The 18,595-nt window shown below is 41.6% G+C and overlaps 1 protein-coding gene across 2 annotated transcripts; it reads right to left on the bottom strand.

Moving 5' to 3' along the window:
* Positions 1 to 693: 693 nt before the first annotated feature.
* edc4 (enhancer of mRNA decapping 4) lies at positions 694 to 18,450 on the bottom strand. Of its 2 annotated transcripts, none has more exons than XM_041221780.1 (29): positions 18,207 to 18,450; positions 17,089 to 17,245; positions 16,451 to 16,562; positions 16,253 to 16,352; positions 15,774 to 15,960; positions 15,449 to 15,596; positions 14,966 to 15,070; positions 14,600 to 14,709; positions 14,120 to 14,203; positions 13,730 to 13,825; positions 13,487 to 13,586; positions 13,191 to 13,371; positions 12,704 to 12,770; positions 12,343 to 12,434; positions 11,580 to 11,776; positions 11,356 to 11,447; positions 10,027 to 10,165; positions 7,859 to 8,337; positions 7,583 to 7,684; positions 7,268 to 7,411; positions 7,114 to 7,147; positions 6,706 to 6,886; positions 5,871 to 6,026; positions 5,331 to 5,446; positions 4,876 to 5,041; positions 4,444 to 4,630; positions 4,050 to 4,269; positions 3,460 to 3,623; positions 694 to 2,894 (listed from the first exon to the last, which is right to left on the bottom strand). In XM_041221780.1, exons 1-29 carry the CDS (start codon positions 18,289 to 18,291, stop codon positions 2,702 to 2,704), a joined length of 4,194 nt encoding a protein of 1,397 aa, XP_041077714.1. In that variant the 5' UTR covers positions 18,292 to 18,450; the 3' UTR covers positions 694 to 2,701. The 2 variants fall into 2 exon arrangements, with proteins under 2 accessions (XP_041077714.1, XP_041077715.1); XM_041221781.1 differs by having other exon boundaries at positions 11,356 to 11,444.
* Between the last annotated feature and the right edge of the window lie 145 nt (positions 18,451 to 18,595).

The raw sequence follows: 18,595 nt of genomic DNA, 5'->3' as shown, positions 1-18,595 counted from the left end.
TTCCAACCTTTAACAGTAGCAGCTGCTCAGATAAGTCTACCCCAACGGAAGCTACAGCAGGGACAAGCAAGTGTGCGGTTTTGTTCGTTATACTTTGGGTTAGCAGCATCCACTGTGTACCAATTTGTCCCCCCCCCCCCCCCCCCCCCCCGAAACGCTCACCACAACTGTGGCCTCGTAATACCCACTATGAACAGAAGACCCTTCAACATCAATTACAGGTAAGAGACAACATAACCGACCCCGGACTTGAAGCAAAACCTTCCACAGAACTAATCATTGCACTGCTACAGTTGCCCACCACTCTGCCATGGCTACTGTGGATCAGTTTAGGAGACCTAACAAAGAATATGGGAATGAAACAAAAAAACACAACGCAGCATTAAAATAAATCTATTGGAAATAAAACCCAAATAAAAGCAAACGTTACTGACTCAAATAAAAACCATTTAATAAAACTGGACATCTAGTTTAACCCTTACAGTTAACATCCTTCAGCGTTAGGAAGTTCGAAACAAGGGAGGGGAGTTTTATGGAGGGAAACTAAGTTAAAATTTTTTTTACTCTCTTCAAATCTTTTTTAGAAAAATTTTCTAATAATATATATATTATTTATATATATATATATATATATATATATATATATATATATATATATATATATATATATATATATATATATATATATATATATATAATAAAAATTATTATTGCTTTTCTAAACTTCTCGGATATATTACACACGAAGACCTGCCACTTTGCTCGGGTTAAAACATACATCTCCATTAAGGCTTCAGAACAATAATAACACTAAAATAAACTTACATTTAAATTTAATGGCAAACGTGTCAGTCTTTTCCATTGTCTCTTAATATTGCTAAATTCAGCATTACTAGGAGGATAATGGATGACAGAATAATAAAACAAAGTTATTTGGACAGCGCATGTACCTAAAGGTTTTTTTTTTTTTTTTTTTTTTAATATGTTTTTCCTAGCCACAAGAGAGATTCTACAAAAACCAGTAACATCTTGAGTCAGTCAATCAAGGCTGTCTGATAAGTCTTACATTTCTACACATGAACAGAGGAAAATAAGAAGTCAGGACAAAATTACCATTTTGACTAAGATATTTCCAAAACTGGAACAGAACATAAAGCACCAGGTTGGTCTCTGCTGCAATCAGAAATCTTGCAACCAAAGTAATGCTGCTGGCTTGGGCAGAAGTAGAATTGCCAGCACTCTCAATTACTGCAGTGCACAAGACACAAAAGGAAAAAAAGGTGGGAATCTCCACATGATTCAGGCACCTGCGTGAAAGACCATCTGTTATAACAAACACCAATACTCCAGAAGACTTGCTAAAGCAAAACACAAGACTGAACCAACGTACTGATGCATTATAAAAGGAATAAAGAATTTAAAGTTTTTACACATTTTACAATATAGCCACAAAGCAGGGCTATGGTTAGGAAATGCCCAGAGTGCCCCCAGGAATTTACATACAACCACGTTGCATCACTGCACTGGCAAGCTTAGGAGATTTTACATGCAGTCACTATGACAAATGCAATTTGCATCATAGTTTTCCTGTGTTTAATAGCAAGGCCACAATTCCACACATACAGGCTCCCAATGTACAGGATTTGGACTGCCAGATTCCACCCAAATCGCTCCAAAACAAACAGGTTTAAAACTTTAGGTACTTTATATAAAGCTGTAGGATGGGACACACCATTGTCATCTGCCTAATGGAGGTTTTATAAAATCTGGCCCTGCAACAACTGCCACCTGGTGCCTGCCCAAAGCATTACAGCTGAAACTTAAGCCTCCTCTCTGGCCAAAGAAAACAAGGAAAAGGAAGCCAGCCAGGACCTCCAGCATCAGTAAATCAAAACCTCCAGCAACCATTCAAATCACAACATTGACACTAATGTGCTTGAAAACAGAATATTGTATATTCATATCAGAGGAAGCAACAGGAGCTAGTGTGAGAAGTCAAATGAGACGTACAAATAGTGATTTTAAGCCAAAAGGGTAAGTGAATATAGCAGTTGTCGCCCAATCTGCACCCATCTTGACATTTTCCTTACACTGCACAAAGACAGGTGTAACGACAGGTGCAATCTTTCTTTTCTACTTTCACCTTAAGAGGCCTCCGAGGTCTTGAAAGCTTGTGATTTAATACTTTCTTAGTTAACCCAATAAGTTATCACCTCTCCTTTTCTCTTTGTAATGCAAGATGGCTTTAAGAGTACTGCAACTTGAGAATCAAAAACGTGAAAGGTATTTTATTCTGTGTGTATTCTGAGTAATAAAAAAAAAAAAAAAAAAAAAAAAAAAAAAAAAAGGCACATGGCTGGAAAATAGGAATTCAGGTCAATTAGAAACAAAATATGTGCTACTCCTGTTCATGTTGAACCCAGTACACCTTTGACACTTCAGGGTAGGTTAGAAACGGTGGCTTAACTGAATCCACTCAACTAGGGGAAAAAACAAAGCTTGCTATGACATTAGGATGAAATGATCACAAAACAGAACATCATGTCTTGTAGCCAAGAATATGGCATCTTAATATAAAACAGGGATTATATTTCCTCCATTCAGTTTGCTACAACTATGGGTTACTGCACTGCAAGCCCTGTCTCCAGCGTTTGTGTCTAGCAGTGCTGTTGCAGACGGAGAGGGGTGCTGTTCCCTTGGTTTAGCTCATGCCATGGTTGACGAGCCCCTGCAGCATCATCATGAGCCGCCGTGCCCGCTTGCTCAGCACGTTGTGGGGGTCTGCCTGCAGGAACTGGAACAGCTTCTGTCGGACCTGGCTGAGGACAGAGCTCATGTGGTCTCGAGTGACCGGGTCACCGTGGTCCAGGTTCATTACTGCGTCCTCCAGGTAACTGCAAGATACCCCCCGAAAAAAAACACAGTAATGCAGGCTGAAAATTCACTTGTATGACAGGGACAAGTACATGCATGTTTTTTTGTTTTTTTTTGTTTGGTTTGTTTGTGCACCAGATGGTACTGTACTATGCATTAGCACAATTGATATTTCTCATCTGCAGACCAATCTAATACCATAAATAACTATCAGAATGTTAATCTGCAGGCTTGAGAGCTATTAACCTCTTAATTCCATAAACATAACATCAAATCTTTTTTTAATAATTTACCTTAAAACAGGAAGGCTTTGCATATAAAAGGATGATCAGTTAAAGATATCTGGTAGCAGTAGCATGATTAAGGATGTAAAAGACTACACTGTAACAGAGGCATTCTGTGCCCGACAGGGGCTTATTACTATATTCTTGTTTTGTCATTTGCACAGCATGACAACTTCAAATACTGGTGAAACCAATCTCTATTACAAGAGCCATGGGGACCTGTATTTCAGCACCACATTACAGAGATGGTGCAAACCCCTGCTGTGTATTACGGACCGAATGCAACCCAAGAACGACATACCTGATTTTGAGTTCAGTCCTGGTAGCCAGATTAGTAGAGAGTTGCTGAATGAGCGACAGCAGCACAGGCTGGATAAGTGGGCAGGAGTTCTGTCCAAAAACCTGCTGGGAGTTCACCGTCTCACACACATAGAGAACCAGGTTCAGGTCAGCAGCAGACAGTGCCTGTTGTTCAGAGGAACATTCACAAAGGGTTACTGGGTGCCCATATCCAACAATCTGGGCTGCAGTCTTTACATGTCAAGGCCACTGTAACGCCACCCACAATAGTGGGCAAGAACGACATACAGCATGTGGACCTAGAACTGATGGAAAGGTGTCTTATCCTTGATAAATCTGTGCTTTCATATCAAGAACAGCAAACAAGTCAAAGACGAAAACAAACCCACTCATGCCGAGGTTACAGAGACCATTGTCCGCAAAAAATACTAGACTATGGCATTCGTCTGGCTTTCCAGAGTATCCAAAGGACATCACAGAACATGCCCAACATCAGGGCGATGCCAAACCCAATCTGGTGGACTGGTCCTTCTAACGTGCCATTGCCGAGTGTACACCTACAACTGCAGCTTGAAACCATCTTGCACAAACCTGCTGGAAAGCCTGGTTGAGCTGCCCTTGCTGCAGCAGCTGGAGGATGTTAGCCTGTTGGGTCTGGTAGTCGAGATGCGAGGATGGGATGGGCGTCCCAGCGGCTGAGCGCATTGCCTGCATGATACTGGTGGTGACTGCAGCTTGCTGCTCCTTCATGGCCATGCTCACCTCACCCTTCACAATGCGCTGGACCTGGGTCAAGATCGAGTCCTGCAGGCTGAGAACACAGGAGCAGAAAAAATAAATCCATCAGTAATTCAATTGTAAGAAACCCGGTAGGACAAAACTACTTGGAACTATGTTAAGAGGATATTTTACCTAGAACATGTTGGATTTAAAAGACCAATTAAAACATTTAATGCAACTGCATTACTTCAAAACAACAACTCACTTTCCAACCGCGATGTGTAGCTGGTGCTGCACTTCGGATCGCACGCTGGCTGTGACATTGGAAGGCAGCTGGTCCGTCGAGTTCTGGAAAGTGTCGATCATCTGCTGTAGCTGTCCCATCATAGGGTCCCGAACCTCATGCTCCCTTAACTTCTTGTTTTTCAGATGGTTTTCAAGCTGCTGGATATCTACGTGAAAACAGACACACAAAAAAAACAAAACACGCTTAACATCTATTCACAATTTTCTCTAGGGTTAGCAGCTGTACAGTTCGAGCAAGCTGAAAGTTATTTAACTTGATTAAAATATAAATTTATTTTATTTTATTTTACAGGGGAGTGGCCGGGGCTGAGGTGGGCTCTAATTTTGCAAGTCTATAAGATTTTGAAAAAGCCAATATCCCAATCTAATAAGCATGTGTCACATATCTTACATTCCTGCGTTCCACTCTTAAAGCTGTCATTGATCTGCTGGAACATGGACTGGCAGCCCTTCTCGAAGACTGGCAACACTATGCTCTGGAAAGCCTCCTTGTATGCCGTCTGGATGGGTCCCTGTAAAGCATCTGCTGCCGCTCTCCCAATGGCATCTGTAGTATTCTTTACAAAGAAATGGCTTAAATAAGCAAGATGTAGATCAATGCTGGCTACACAACAGCTGCAGATGTGAACTAGACCTTAAATAACAAACAGACTTTAAATAAAGAGCTGGGCTTCATATCCTAGTTGTAGCTCTTTAGGAGCAAAAAAAGGATGACCGATTTCTCTTCAGTACTTCATCTTTCATACAATTTACAGTCAGCACAAGAAATCCAGTTGGTCCTGCACAATGACATCTTTTACTAGACCTCGGGGGCAGGAGGGGGGGGGGATAAAGCCACAATCTTACCTTTGACTTCACCATTTTGGTTATGTTCTCCTTCAATGTTGCCTCCACTGAGGTGAGTCTGGCTGCAATTGTGTTGCTCAATTGACCTGTGACTGGCTCCAAGCTCTTGGATATAGCTGTAAAAATAAAAAAGGACACACAACTTGCATGACAGAAATACTACAAAACTCAGCAGTGTTTACTCAAAGTCTGAAAACCCTCATCTACCCAGTTCCACCATAAATTCTTTAGTCGTCTGCGAAAAAAGCGGGAGATATATAGGAACGTACTTGACAAAAAGTATGTGACTAACACCAAGTGCTTCTCTCCATAGCTATCTATACTGTTATGAGGGAAGTTACAGAACAGAAAAAAAAAAAAATCCTGCTTGCAGCAAGGCATTCATCTGAACTGAAACTTATTGCACATTCAAAAAACATTCTGCACCACTCCCACAATACACTTCCATTGGAGTAATCGAAATTGGGATCCAATCCAGTGGTAGTTAAGAGTCCAGGGAGTATTTAATGCAGGTAATCATCATCCTGGTCAAAGACTCACACTGAGGTACAGTCTTTTTCATCTCATCCCGGACGGTCTTGTCCAGCCTGTTGGACAGGGTGTTGGAGAGAGACTGCGAGAGCTGCTGAGACAACTGCTCCTGGAACTGTCTGTTGCGGTCTTGCCCATCGGCCAGGATCCGCTCCATTCTCCTTTCTATGAAGAGAACCAGTCAAGGAACAACAAAAAAAAAAAAAAGACGCCAACACATTGGAATTGGAGGTTTTCATACTATTACAAGAATTCTGCACTTTAAAAACTATTTCCAAAAAATCCCCACAAAATACAATGAACTTCACAAATAAAGAAAAGTAATGCATGAGTAATGTTTTACACTAGGAGATGCTTTGAGTTTTGTTTGAATTGCTGACAAAAAAAACAACCACCTACCCATCAAATCAGGGTTTGCTGTATTTTGAGTTAAATTAAGGTAGGTGTCCAGCTACCCTAACAAGACACAGCTATTGACAAATCAGTGGTCTGCTTTTAAAGGCAAGATTGGATAGTATATTGGCTCAGAGGCATACAAAGGCTCAAAACAGACTTTTATGTTGTCAGTCTTTAAAATGCCATGTTTTGAAGCCACACTACAAAGCACACAGCAGCTGTCCAACAAGCTGATGTGAAGTTGTTTTGTGTCGCATAAGCAAGTTATAACAGACCACTAAGTAAATCATTCCAGCCAGTCAGCACAAATCCAAAATCGGGTTCATGGCAGCCCCCTGACACAGGAAGTTGTGTTTTTGCTTGTTCTTCCTCTAGCAAGTCCCCTCCGAATGAATTTGTGACTCCAGCTCTCTTCTATGGGATTCGTTACTATGTTGTTGAAGGATACGCTCCTGCTCCTGTTGGGTGATCATCACTCGCTCCACGTGGCCCATGATGGAGCTCTGGACGGCGTCCATGTGGTTGGTGAGCCTCTGCATCAGCTCCAGCTGGCTCTGCCTCAGCTCTGAGATCTCCCTCTGCTGACAGCGCACCAGGGACAGCAGCTCCTCCTGCAGCTCAGGGCTCATCTGCAAAGGCAGGCACACAGGATGCCCTCCCGGTCAGAAACACTGTTTAAATCAAAAGGTTCTTGACCTTTCCACTGGTTCAACAGCATGCACATCCATCCATCCATCAATTCAGTAAGGGTTTTCACTTTCTGAAAAGATCATTGCTACACTTTTTTTTTTGGGGTGTGTTTTTTATCTTAAATGCATTTTTGTCACAAAAACATTGTAGCTGAAAAATGGCCTACCTGATGATCAGAAGACCTTGCCTGAGCAACATCCCTAAAGAAATAAAATAAAAACAACAAATCAACAAAGTCAATTGGGGTGGGGGTATTGCTGCAGAAACTCTAACCAGACATCTACATTATATATTTTATGTTATACACGCCGAATACCTACCCCTCCTCCTTTTTGGTCTTTCTCTTTAATTTTGGGGAACCCCGTGGAGAGGATTTCCATTCCTTCACAGGTAGCCTGTGGGTGGATTTGGAACCATAATTTCCTGAGGAGGATGCAAGGCTTGCAACTTCATCATCATGATCACTGTAAACAGAAGGGGAAAAAAAAATAAAAAATCAGGGCACATGCTGTGATAGAAACAGGATACCACCTGAGAAATCTACGGTAAAAAAACTGAAATATGTAGCTGTTAAAATATACATCTTGCTGTGTTAGAGCTCGGCTGGTGTCCTTGGATTAGCTATCTGCTGTTACCTCTGCTCTGCACTGGCATCCTGACTGTCGTGCTGGGGGAGGTGGTAGGCATGTCTGTGGAATAGTGAAGTCTTGTGTTTCTCTTTCATATCCTCACGCGCGCTGCAGAAAAGAAGTAAAAATAGACTTTATAAAAGCAGGATGCACTATCACACAGGTCGCACAAATGAGTTAAAGTGAACATTTCAGGGAAACTCTTAGAAAACAGTACAAGGACCACCTCCAATCCCTACTCCACTAAAAACATGTGTAGAAATACTGCAGAGTGCAGCTCACCTGTCAATCAGGCTGTTCCTGGTCTCCCTGGTAATATCAGGGGCAGCAGGCCAGGGCTGGCTCCCGCTGTTGTCTGCTGCAGCTGCAGCCGCTGCGTTCTCCTGCGAGAGAGCTGTCTCCAGGAGGGAGGGGGTATTAGACAGCCGCTCCGTCTCCCCAGAGCCCATGTCCAGGGAGTGGTGGCTGTGCTCAGAGTTGTGCCGGTTCCTGGGGGAGAGGAGGTGCAGGGCCGAGGCAGCAGAGGCCATGCTGTCTGAGTGGAGGGTGGGCTCTAGGACCTCGGTAGGCAGGCCGCCCGAAGCAGCCAGCCCACGCTGCAGGGTCTCTGAGGCGATCTCAGGGATATCCTGGGACATGGCCGTGGAGGCGGAGGAAATAACGTCAGGAGAGCGCTCGCGGGTCGGAGAGGCTTGGGGCATCAGGAGGGGTTCAATGGACTGCAGGTCCAGGGAGAGGGGAGGGTTAGCTGGAGGAATAACCTAGAGAGAGGAAGGTACAAACCACAAAAGGAGGCATATTTAACCCAAAACAAAAGTTCTTCAAAAACTAGAATACAAAGAAGTCTTTCTGGAATCTGCCACAGGTTTATACAAGGACCAATTCTCCAGAATTTCAGCAAACCTATCCCATATACATTTCAGTATTCAGTGTTTTTGAAGGTCATATTGCAGGCAGATGGGTATTCTCAGTAATGAGCTTAAGTCTACTAATGCGTAGTAATTAATTAAGATAATTTACTCAGTATGCAAATGCGGAGACACCGTTAATCGCCAATTAATCAAGGTAACCTACTTAAAGTCTGTCCGACACAGGCCGCAGCGAATGACCCCTGCACTTCAAACAGTGTCTATTCCCCGCTATGACTAGCCAATCAGAAACTCTTTGGTCCTCCCTTTGTTCTGAAAATTCCTTTAAAAGACAAGAGTTTTAGCAACTTAAGTTGCAGCCCTTTCAAGATGACTGCCAAGTTGTAATAAGGTGTACACTACTCAACTGGTCCTTCAAACTGGCTGCTGTTGGTGTGGCATGCACTCTGGTTCCTTTAAGACATCTTGCTATACCTACAAAGGAACTATACGAACGGAATGTAAGCGCAAGCATCCCGCTAATGCTTATCTGGGCATGAGAGAAACAGTAAAATATTTACACTGTGCGACTGGGTAAGAGTGTCTGCTAAGAAACAATAATAATAATTAGATAACAGGTATCGTACTTTATAAATAGAGTTTATATTGTAATTTTGGTATTCATTACAAAGTCATTTTAGAGAATGGTTTATGCAAGTAATACTGTCGCCTGCAGTACTAGAGAATATCTTAAGATACGGAATCAGATTTCATTAGCATTGAGTTTAAACACAAGCCGAAATGTTTATTTCTTGTTTTGTGATGGCAAACTACGAATGAGTTTCCATCATAATTGCATGCAATTTACAGTTTAAGCTAAGCTGTAGAAGTTGTTTTTGACCAATTACTCGAATGTTATCATTGCTAGTTCATTGATAAACTGTTGTATAAATGTTTTGTTTGTCGTAACGTTGTTTAACGCAATATTGATTGTGCAATTGTTTTAAAGTATTGTCTGATCTCTTGCATTGCTCGTTTGATTTTTCTGAACATTAGATTCAATTACTTTGTTTTAAAAGAGATTCCTGGTACATAATTTACTGTGTAACAACCTAGATTTATAAAAACTTAATTAAAATATTGTTTTCAGACAGCGATACTGAAAACAGATTTATACATTATAATAAAACACGCTCTAAGATTATTAACTGCCTACTATACCACCAACATTTTCAAAAATACAAGGGCACTTTTATACAGGAGTATGATCGATAGATATTTACTTAATGAAAAGTATTGACTGTAGCTACAGCTCTGATTCTGTGTTTGATTTATGATTTAATCAAATGCTAGGAGAATAATAAACCAGGACCTGCAGGCCATATGAAGCAGACTAAGGACATATTGAGTTAGTGTAATTAATTATGCAACATAGCCTTAAAGGCAAGCAGTATGAAATAGGTCTTGAAACAAATTACAGAGTACACAGTTCACTGCGTTAACGATCTTTTGCAATTACAGATTTTATGTCGCCACATTTCCTGCCAATTCCTCACAATAAAACCCAACGAGCTGTGGGCATTCTCCAAGACGCATAAATACCTGGACAGTTTTGGAAGATAGCTGGTCAGCAAGTCCGGGGATTAGTATAGAGTTGTTCCGAGAACTGCCCTGCATGCCAGTGCTGTTGCTGAGAGTCATGCTGCTATCCAGGGAAAGCTTTGTCATTTCTTCACCAGTCCTGTAACATAGGATGCAACACAATAGGTTCTTCAAGCTATGGGAAATAAAAACTGTACTACCCAAGCAAGTTACGTGCATTCCTGCACACATTTATATTAAATGCTGTAAAATGTATTACAAATAGTAAAATGCTTCTGTAAAACAGGTTTTACAGTTACGCTATCACACACGTGTTTAATGAGTTCACCTGGTAATAATATGATTTTGGTGTTATTCAAAATGAGACGTCCAATAGTAAGAACAGTGGTGCAAATTTGGTAACCCTTAAATTATAAATCAGTGCAAGACATGTCTAAACTTTTACACTCTTAATTTACAGCTTTTTAGATGAATATTGTACATATTGTTCTCTTTTATAGGACTTTTCCTTAAAAATGTTAAATACGCAATACACTTGCATTGTTACCTCGATGTATTGGGCTTTTATTACACATTGGCTGCTATTAAAAACAGAAGACAGAGACAGAGAGAAAGGCAGACAGATAGACACATATACACAGACACAAACATTAAAAAGCAAAGAGCCTACACTAGCAGACCAAATCAGACCTCATATTCCAGGTTGATTTATAGACTATGGGAAAATAAGAAAGGCAGACGAGCTTGAGATGTCTAAGCCGTATCCTTATTTAAATCAACTGCAATCTCTACAAGCTTTGTACTACTTTTAAGTAGGTCGCCCGTTGTTTATAATTTTTCTCCCCAATTTGGAATAGCCCATTTTTAGGCTCTGCTCACCATTACCACTCGTGTTGACTCGGTAGCAGCGAAGACGAACACACTCTGTCCTCCGAAGCGTGTGCCGTCAGCCGACCTCTTCTTTTACACACTGCAGGCCCGCCATGCAGCCACCTCAGAGCTACAGCGTCAGAGGACAAGGCAGCTCTGGGCAGCTTACAGGCAAGCCCGCAGGCGCCCGGCCAGACCACAGGGGTTGCTGGTGTGCCGAGGACACCCTGGCCAACCTAAGGCCCCCTCCCCCCCAGGCAGCGTTCGGCCAATTGTGCAGCGCCCCCTGGGAACTACCGTCCACAGTCGGCAGTGGAATAGCCTGGACTTGAACCGGGTGACGTCCAGGCTATACAGCGCATCCTGCATTTCAAGCGGAGCGCCGTTACCGGATGCGCCAATTGGGTGTCGATTAAGCTTTGTACTTTTTCAGGATTATTTCAGGGTTTTTAAACCTACCTGGACATTCCACTGTCGCTGACACAATTGCTGCTCATTCCGGTTACTGCGGTCAGGGTGCTAGCACTGCTGCCAGGAGAGACTGAGATCTGCTGACCCAAAACAGAATCATACCAGGGAGTTAACTGCAGGTGTATAAGCTGTTAATTAAATTGTTTTAATTATTGGCTGATCCGCATCATCATGGACTAACAGAAGGCAGATAAGATCTTTGGCACAGGTACCTGCTGTGCTGAACCGCTGGGAGTCATGAACGCATCTGGAGTCATGAGTTTGGGTTTAAAGTCGCTGGTAGCGGACAGGAAGTCAGCTGGAGCGGGCAGGTCGGATATCCTGCAGAGGTCATGTGGAGAGCCGCGGCCCGACTCCTTGTCTGAGCCCAACCCTTCCATGCTCACGTCTGTCAGGTGGTCTGCAAAACCTGAAGCAATAATAACTAATTAACCACATCCCAGTTCCTCAATTCAACAAAATCAGTCAGTCCCGTACCAAGCACTGGTATGCGTCTGTTGCCTTGTGTCACACTTGGCTGGCATGACCGGAGTTCCACTTTACTGACACTGGATCAACAACTGGGGGCTTTTTTATTTTAAATAAAAAGTAAGACCTATAGAAAGCACGTCAAGAAAAAAAAACTTTTTGGCCTGCATCTTCTTCAGTGTAATGTACGGAACGTTGCTGTACAGCAATCTGCTGTCAAGGACGAATCGACTTTCCTCAAACTTGGGGGGGGGGAGCACTCAAACTGTGCTATCTTGGTCTTCCTGGTAGAATCCAAATTTTCCCAAAGGGGCTTGGTTTCAAAAATCTTATTTTTAAATGTAGTTTATTAAAAGCACTGGAAAAACAAGTCTCTTTGCACAGACTTTTGTGATGAATACCCTACACACTACATTGCAAGCGATAGATTATATATGAAATCCTCTAATGAAAAGAGAAAGTGCTACTAGGTCAAGCCCTTGATTCAGTTAGAATTGAGAAACTCACTGAAGTCCTCGTGTGAGCCAGAGGCAGGCAGAAACGTGGAATTCCCAGAACTCAGGTGAGGCTGAAACCAGATCTGCACGTCTTGGAGTGACCTGGATTATTGAAAGAGAAGCACACAGTTTAAGGATTGCACACACCTGATAGAGTGCAAGGTATTTGGTGGGGTTCCAGACAACAAGCTTACATTGGCTTACTACATTCCCTTGGGCACAGCACATCCCTAAATAAAGGATACCAGTACAATACTGATTACATACTGGAAGAAAAAAAGTTGCAAAACAAAGTTATGGGTTTAAATAAAAATACAAGTTATTTATGTATGCAACCCATTTGAGGATTGTTTTTTATTTTAAATTCTTACTTTGTGTGCACGCAGTATAATTTTATCTGGACTCCTGCTTTGGATTCCACAGGACCTTGGCTTCCCTCTGCAATGAAAAAAATGTAAAAAAAAACAAAAAAAAACAAAAAGAATTCTCAAAAAAAGGCATGCACATCCCAGCTGCTGAACTATGAAACTGGACTTCCTGCAGCACACTATGATGCCTTGAACCAGAGCAGACAGCAACTGCACCAAGGGTTTATTGAGGCTGCTAGGGGAGGGACTTCTCCGTGTATTCTACATTGGGCAAGTCCTAATAGACAAAAATTAGAACAAAAAGCCTCGGGCGTGCCAGCAGTCTGAGACTGGGGATTTTGTCCAATGTAACAAACCATCATAGTATAAAAGCTATGATACACCTTTGGGGAGAGGGAGGTCAGCGATAGCTGCGAGTCATGAATGTCAATGAGTCTGATCGGCTGGGGTTTGCATACCCGGTGAAGTAGCCCACTGTGGCTGTGCTTACCCACAGTCATGCTCTCGCTCTCCTCCTCGGCCGGCAGGACCTCCGTGTGTCTCTGGCGGCTGCGGCTCACATCCTGGATGCCGAAACTCAGCACAGGGTGGGTGAGCAGGAATTCTGAGATGGCGGTGAAGCTGGCTCTGCCCTTCTCCTGGTCCTGCAGCAGCTCCATTACATACAGCACCTGCAACAGACATGCACTGGGATCAGCAAGGGGACATGCATACAGACACCTTCCCGTCATCCTCTCAGCAATCACCTGTTTATCACACAAAGCACACTCTACTTCACACACTTACTTTTCTCTGTACATCAGTCAGAATCAGGTATTCAGCAGAAAGGTCCAAACTGGCTTTCAGACTTGGAAGAACACCAGAGTTAAAAGGATCCGGTGAAAATCTGAAAACATCACACAAATAAATAAAATACACAGTTTTTCAAAACTCTGTGTGTGTGTGTGTGTACATTAACAGTTGCAGCCAAGAGATTAAGCAGGGTTTTAGAGCCTGAAACCTCAATACAGAGTAAATAGTGCCCCCTACCGGATAGTCTGCAAACATGTCCAGGACACAGTGCACCACATCTTCAGCTCCTGGTTCTGATCTGCGCCTGTGATCAGGAATCTCCAGAATGGAACTCTAACGGCAGGAACACAGTTTAACAAAAAGGGGTTAAAAAATAACAAATTAAAAACAAACAGCACTATATTCCTAACACTCAAATATTCAGCTCAGACAGGCCTGTAATTCTATACGGCATCTGAATATTCTGCTGAGTTCTCAGCTGCAGATCCAAAATTGAGAGACACAAGTTCCAGACCAATAAAACATATATAGCTTGACTCAATGGTTTACAACTTCTCAAACCACAGTGGACTTTATCCAGAAACAAACTGCATCATGCTGCATTAACATCCAAACAAATGTACTTACTCAGGGTCTTGCTTCTTGTGATTGTCACAAAACAGCAGGCAAGACAGTGGTTTACCATTGTGGGGTTTCCAGTCATGAAGGCATCTACTCAAACAGAAAACCTAGTTTACAATTACTTGTTATTTATTTTAAAATCATACAATAGTAGAGTGAATACAGTGAATACTCTAAAACAGCCAGCAAGCCATGGAAATACACATTCCAGTCACTATACAACTCAAACACGTGATTTGTTATTTTTTATATCATATATTCAAATTAAATAAATAAAAACATGGTGTGCAATGGACTTTTTTTAGTTAAATATTGAACCTAAGAGAGAAGCTAGTTGAAGGCAGCTCAAATTATTAGAACAGTTATTGTGAGCCTTCAAACAACAATTAAAGAAAGCCTAACAGATTTTAACAGAAATGTTAAAGAATAGAGTGCATGAAAGTGGGGACAAGTCACTGCAAAATGATTAATTTGCTTGTTAATTACCTCGGTTGATCCTGTCCTTCAATGTAGATCTGCCAGAATTTGACGCATCCGTCGTGACTGGCTGAGGCAAGGACTGTCCCGTCAGGTGACAAGGCACCTTCACTGATACGCTGAGGAGAAATACAGAGCGCTGCTGAAGCACATGAACACTTAAAACAAACTGCCTTTACTACCCTACACAAAATCGAAATGCCTTTCAGCTAAAATAAAATAAATACAATTTTATAAAAAAAAAAAAATCAGCAATTACCAAATTAATCTGAGATTTTGAGTTGTGTGTCAATAAACAAAACATTTGCTTAGATGTCAACAGTCACTGCCTCCAACCCCACCCCACGCACATATCTGAAAGATTTTGTTCCTTACTGCATTGTGTCCTTTGACAGTGATAAAGCCTTCTTTGAAGTCAGTTGCTTCCATGGGCCACAAGCTGTTGTTGCTTCTAATGATTTCCAAATCCCAAACTTCAGCCTAGGCAGAGATACAAAAACAAGGGAATTAGGAAATCACACAAATCCCCTTTCTTGGTTTCAAAACAAACAAACAAAAAAAAACACAACATAAAAATAGAAGTACATGTAAAGTTGATTGAAAGTTTAAAAAAAAAAAAAAAAAAAAAAAGAATCCAAATTCACAGTTTATTCCATGGATTTGGTTGCATAACCCCTTTAAAGATTTTACTAAATTGGACCCTTGATCTTTACATAAAACATCTGACATACAGAGAGCTAAAATGAAGAAAAAATAATTACAAAACAGTCCATACTGCTTTGAAGAAGCAGCTGAAATGATAGGGTGTCAGAGCACTGGAGCATTATCTGGGTAAAACTAATGAATCCCAAAGAATACCCTGTCCTCGTGTAGCAAGGCCAGAGTCTGACATCCATCTTCTGCATTCTCCTCATTCTCCTCTGGTATGAAAGGGCACCAAATTATCCTCCTGTTACCGTTCAATGAGGTGCTCTCCGGCCTCTTGACATGAACGATAATCTCATCTCTGTGACAAGAGTTAAGAATACAGACAGAAGACATGCACACAAGAGAACGATACCTGGTATAGCAACATCACATGAACGAGACAGGCGCAATGCATGCATACAGAAGTATGTGTTGCATCATTTGTGGAAACTTCCCAACAGCATTACATACAAAGGCTAATGCTAGAATAGGATACTGTATTTTCCCATTTTCCTCCGTTAGCTGCCACACAAACAGGCTCCCAGCCTCATCCACGCAGGCCAGCTGATTAGAGTTGAGATGAGCGAAGGCCAGGTCTGTCACTCCGCCAGTGAACCCCTTCAGAAGAGTGCGCTCTGCAGTGCCTATGTTCAGCACACGGATCATAGCAATGCTGTTTGCACCTTATACAGGGTGAAAAAAAAAAGCAAAGCAGAAAGAAAAAAAAAAGTTAAGCAATCATAAAATGTTGGAAAGAACTACTTTACCAAAAAGATTTGCAGAAGAAATAAAACAAACAAATGTGTGTGTAATGTAATTTTTATATTCTATATAAAATAAATTACTGCTGTTTGAGTTATTCCAGGTTTTATTATACTTTCATAACTGGCCTTAAAACGCCATCTAGATGCCTCCCAACTGTACTGTAACTGAAAGCCAGGGACAATAGGGTCCTAGAGAAAACATGGTTCACACCTCTGATAGCATATGCAAGGTAGGAGTTGGATACAGCTATCAGGTTCCCATAGTAGTACTTGTGCTCCCAATCATACTTTGCCACAGGCTGGATTTTTACCTGTAATAGAATGAAACATCACGGAGTTTATGCATTCGAAAACCTTGTCTCTTGAAAGGTTAAATGTCATATGCTCCCTACACAGTCAGTGCGTTTACCTTGTTACTGCCTCTGGCCTTGCTGTTGATGCTGGAGTCATGGCTTGCCACTATTTCCACGTCTCTGGCAGATATAACGATGCAGGTGGAGCTGTCCTCTCCAGAGAGACAGCTACAGAAAACAGAGATAAAAAAGAGAGAGAACCAATAAAAGCAGACTTAAATAAAGATAACATTGTATTCGCATTATCAGAATGATGGAGGAATATCTAGGACACAAATACTTGTACATTAGCCAATGTAAAAATCAACAGGTAATTCTACAGAAGGGTGTTTAAGTATACAAGAGAACTAAATGCCAAGTACACCATACCACTATAGGCTCTAGCAGGAGATTTAACTGTCGAGATTGCTAACACCTGATGACTTTTGTAACTCAACCAGGCACAGTAGGCACATGGTATAGAACCAGTGGATTCCCCAGTCACATCAGGTTGGGAAATTAATAATTTATTGCATTTACAATACTTTAACAAGCATATTATTATTTATAATTGTAATTATTTAATTACACATGTATTTGAACCAAAGAAAATGCATGTCTTTTGGTTGAGGCCACATGAAAAAGTCTGTATTATTTTGCAACTGGGGTCTAATTTTAAATTCCCCCCAACATGGAAAAATAAACCACGTCTTACATGGTTTGCTTCTCCTGCATGTTCATGTCCTCTTGGCTACTGATACACATCTCCGACATGGCCCCTCGGTCTCCCCCTGCTATGAGGTCTGCTCCCATCAAGCCATTGAGTTCCCCGTTGAAAGACGTCGACTTCTTTGGAGTTTCACTTGAGGGATCTGAAAAACGTTTCTCATATAAGTACAGATAATCGTGGGTCACTGCGCAAATGAGAAGTGTTAGGCATGTTTAACACACAAAAAAAACGTAGACAATAAAGCTGTGTACTCCATTTCTCAGACAAATTCAATTTATCACCGGCCAAGCGGTTGTTCAGTAAAATACGACACATTTTCCTCACGCATTTTTTTTTTTTTTTTTTTTTTGGGCTGACCACATAAAAACTGAAAACGGCTATAAGCTCGAGTACTGCTATCGCTTTCGTCTCTTTTTTTATGCAATTAAAAAAAAAAAAAAAAAAAAAAAAGATCTGACTAACGCGTTGTAACTTATTTGCATAACAAAGTGAAAATGGGAGGCGTGTGTCGAAACAAAACGTAAAGCAACGAAACGTTCGAGTCGCATAACGAGTTATCAGTACATGTCAAAACTTTACGAGAAAAAAAAAACAAAAAAACTTAAGTGCCCACGTTAATTAAAAACGTTCTAATCATTATAACATTTTAAACAACTAAAAAAAATAAACACAACACTTTTGCATGCACTACGCACCTGACCTATCTAAAAAATAAAATCGAAATCCCCACAGGCTGCGTGCATCATCAATATTAATAATAATAACAATAATAACAATAATAATAAACTACAGACTGCCACCGCCAGTGTAACAACCATCCCATAATATAAAACTTCCCCAAAGTCAACCTTGTTTTCTTGTCGTTAAGTGCGGGCTGTGTTAATAAAAACAGGCCCGACAAGGTCATTTAGTTTCCACCGCCATAAAAGTATCGTTCAAAAGCTGAACTGTCTCTTGTGTTTTTATCTCTTGGGTTATTATCTCTTGGGTTATTATCTCTTGCGACTGTTCCTTCAGCCTCACCACATCCATCGCATCTTCCGCGGCCTAATGCCCAGCGCGCAGCCCGGCCCCTCTGAGTAACCCCCTCCCTGTCTCCTCACCGCTATTCCCGGGCCGGTCCAGCTTCAGGATGTCCCGAAGGTGTTGGGTTGCATCCTCTATATCAATGTTGGGGTTAGAAGCCATGACGGAAGGGGTAAGGGGGTTGTTCGGGTGGCGTAAAACCCGATATGTTTCTCTTTGCGTGTGTGTTTCTCAATACGCTGCTTGCCCCTGCAGTTTTTTTTTTTTCTCGCTTTCTGTTTGCCGACAAAATCATCAACCGCCTCAACTTCCGGCCGGCGCTATCGCAAACTCCTTCCCCAGAACCACTGGAAGCTATAAATCGTACCTCTACTGTACAAACATCTTAGATCGTGTGTTTAATTGAACCAACCCAACCCAAAGCATGCCATCATGCACCAAGTTATATATAAAAAAGGCTGATTTA

Source organism: Polyodon spathula, chromosome 21, assembly GCF_017654505.1.
Source record: "Polyodon spathula isolate WHYD16114869_AA chromosome 21, ASM1765450v1, whole genome shotgun sequence".
In the NCBI taxonomy this organism is placed as follows: Eukaryota; Metazoa; Chordata; class Actinopteri; order Acipenseriformes; family Polyodontidae; genus Polyodon; species Polyodon spathula.
Note: the sequence above shows the minus strand (reverse complement) of the source record. Positions and strands in the feature narration are given on the sequence as shown.

Coding starts and splice junctions, on each gene's coding strand:
- edc4 (XM_041221780.1), bottom strand. CDS start 18,291: ATGGCTTCTAACCCCAACATTGATATAGAGGATGCAACCCAACACCTT. Junction 15,597..15,773: donor GAGGAAAATGGGAAAATACA/GTATCCTATTCT, acceptor CTCTTGTCACAG/AGATGAGATTATCGTTCATG. Junction 3,624..4,049: donor TCAACCAGGCTTTCCAGCAG/GTTTGTGCAAGA, acceptor TCTGAACAACAG/GCACTGTCTGCTGCTGACCT.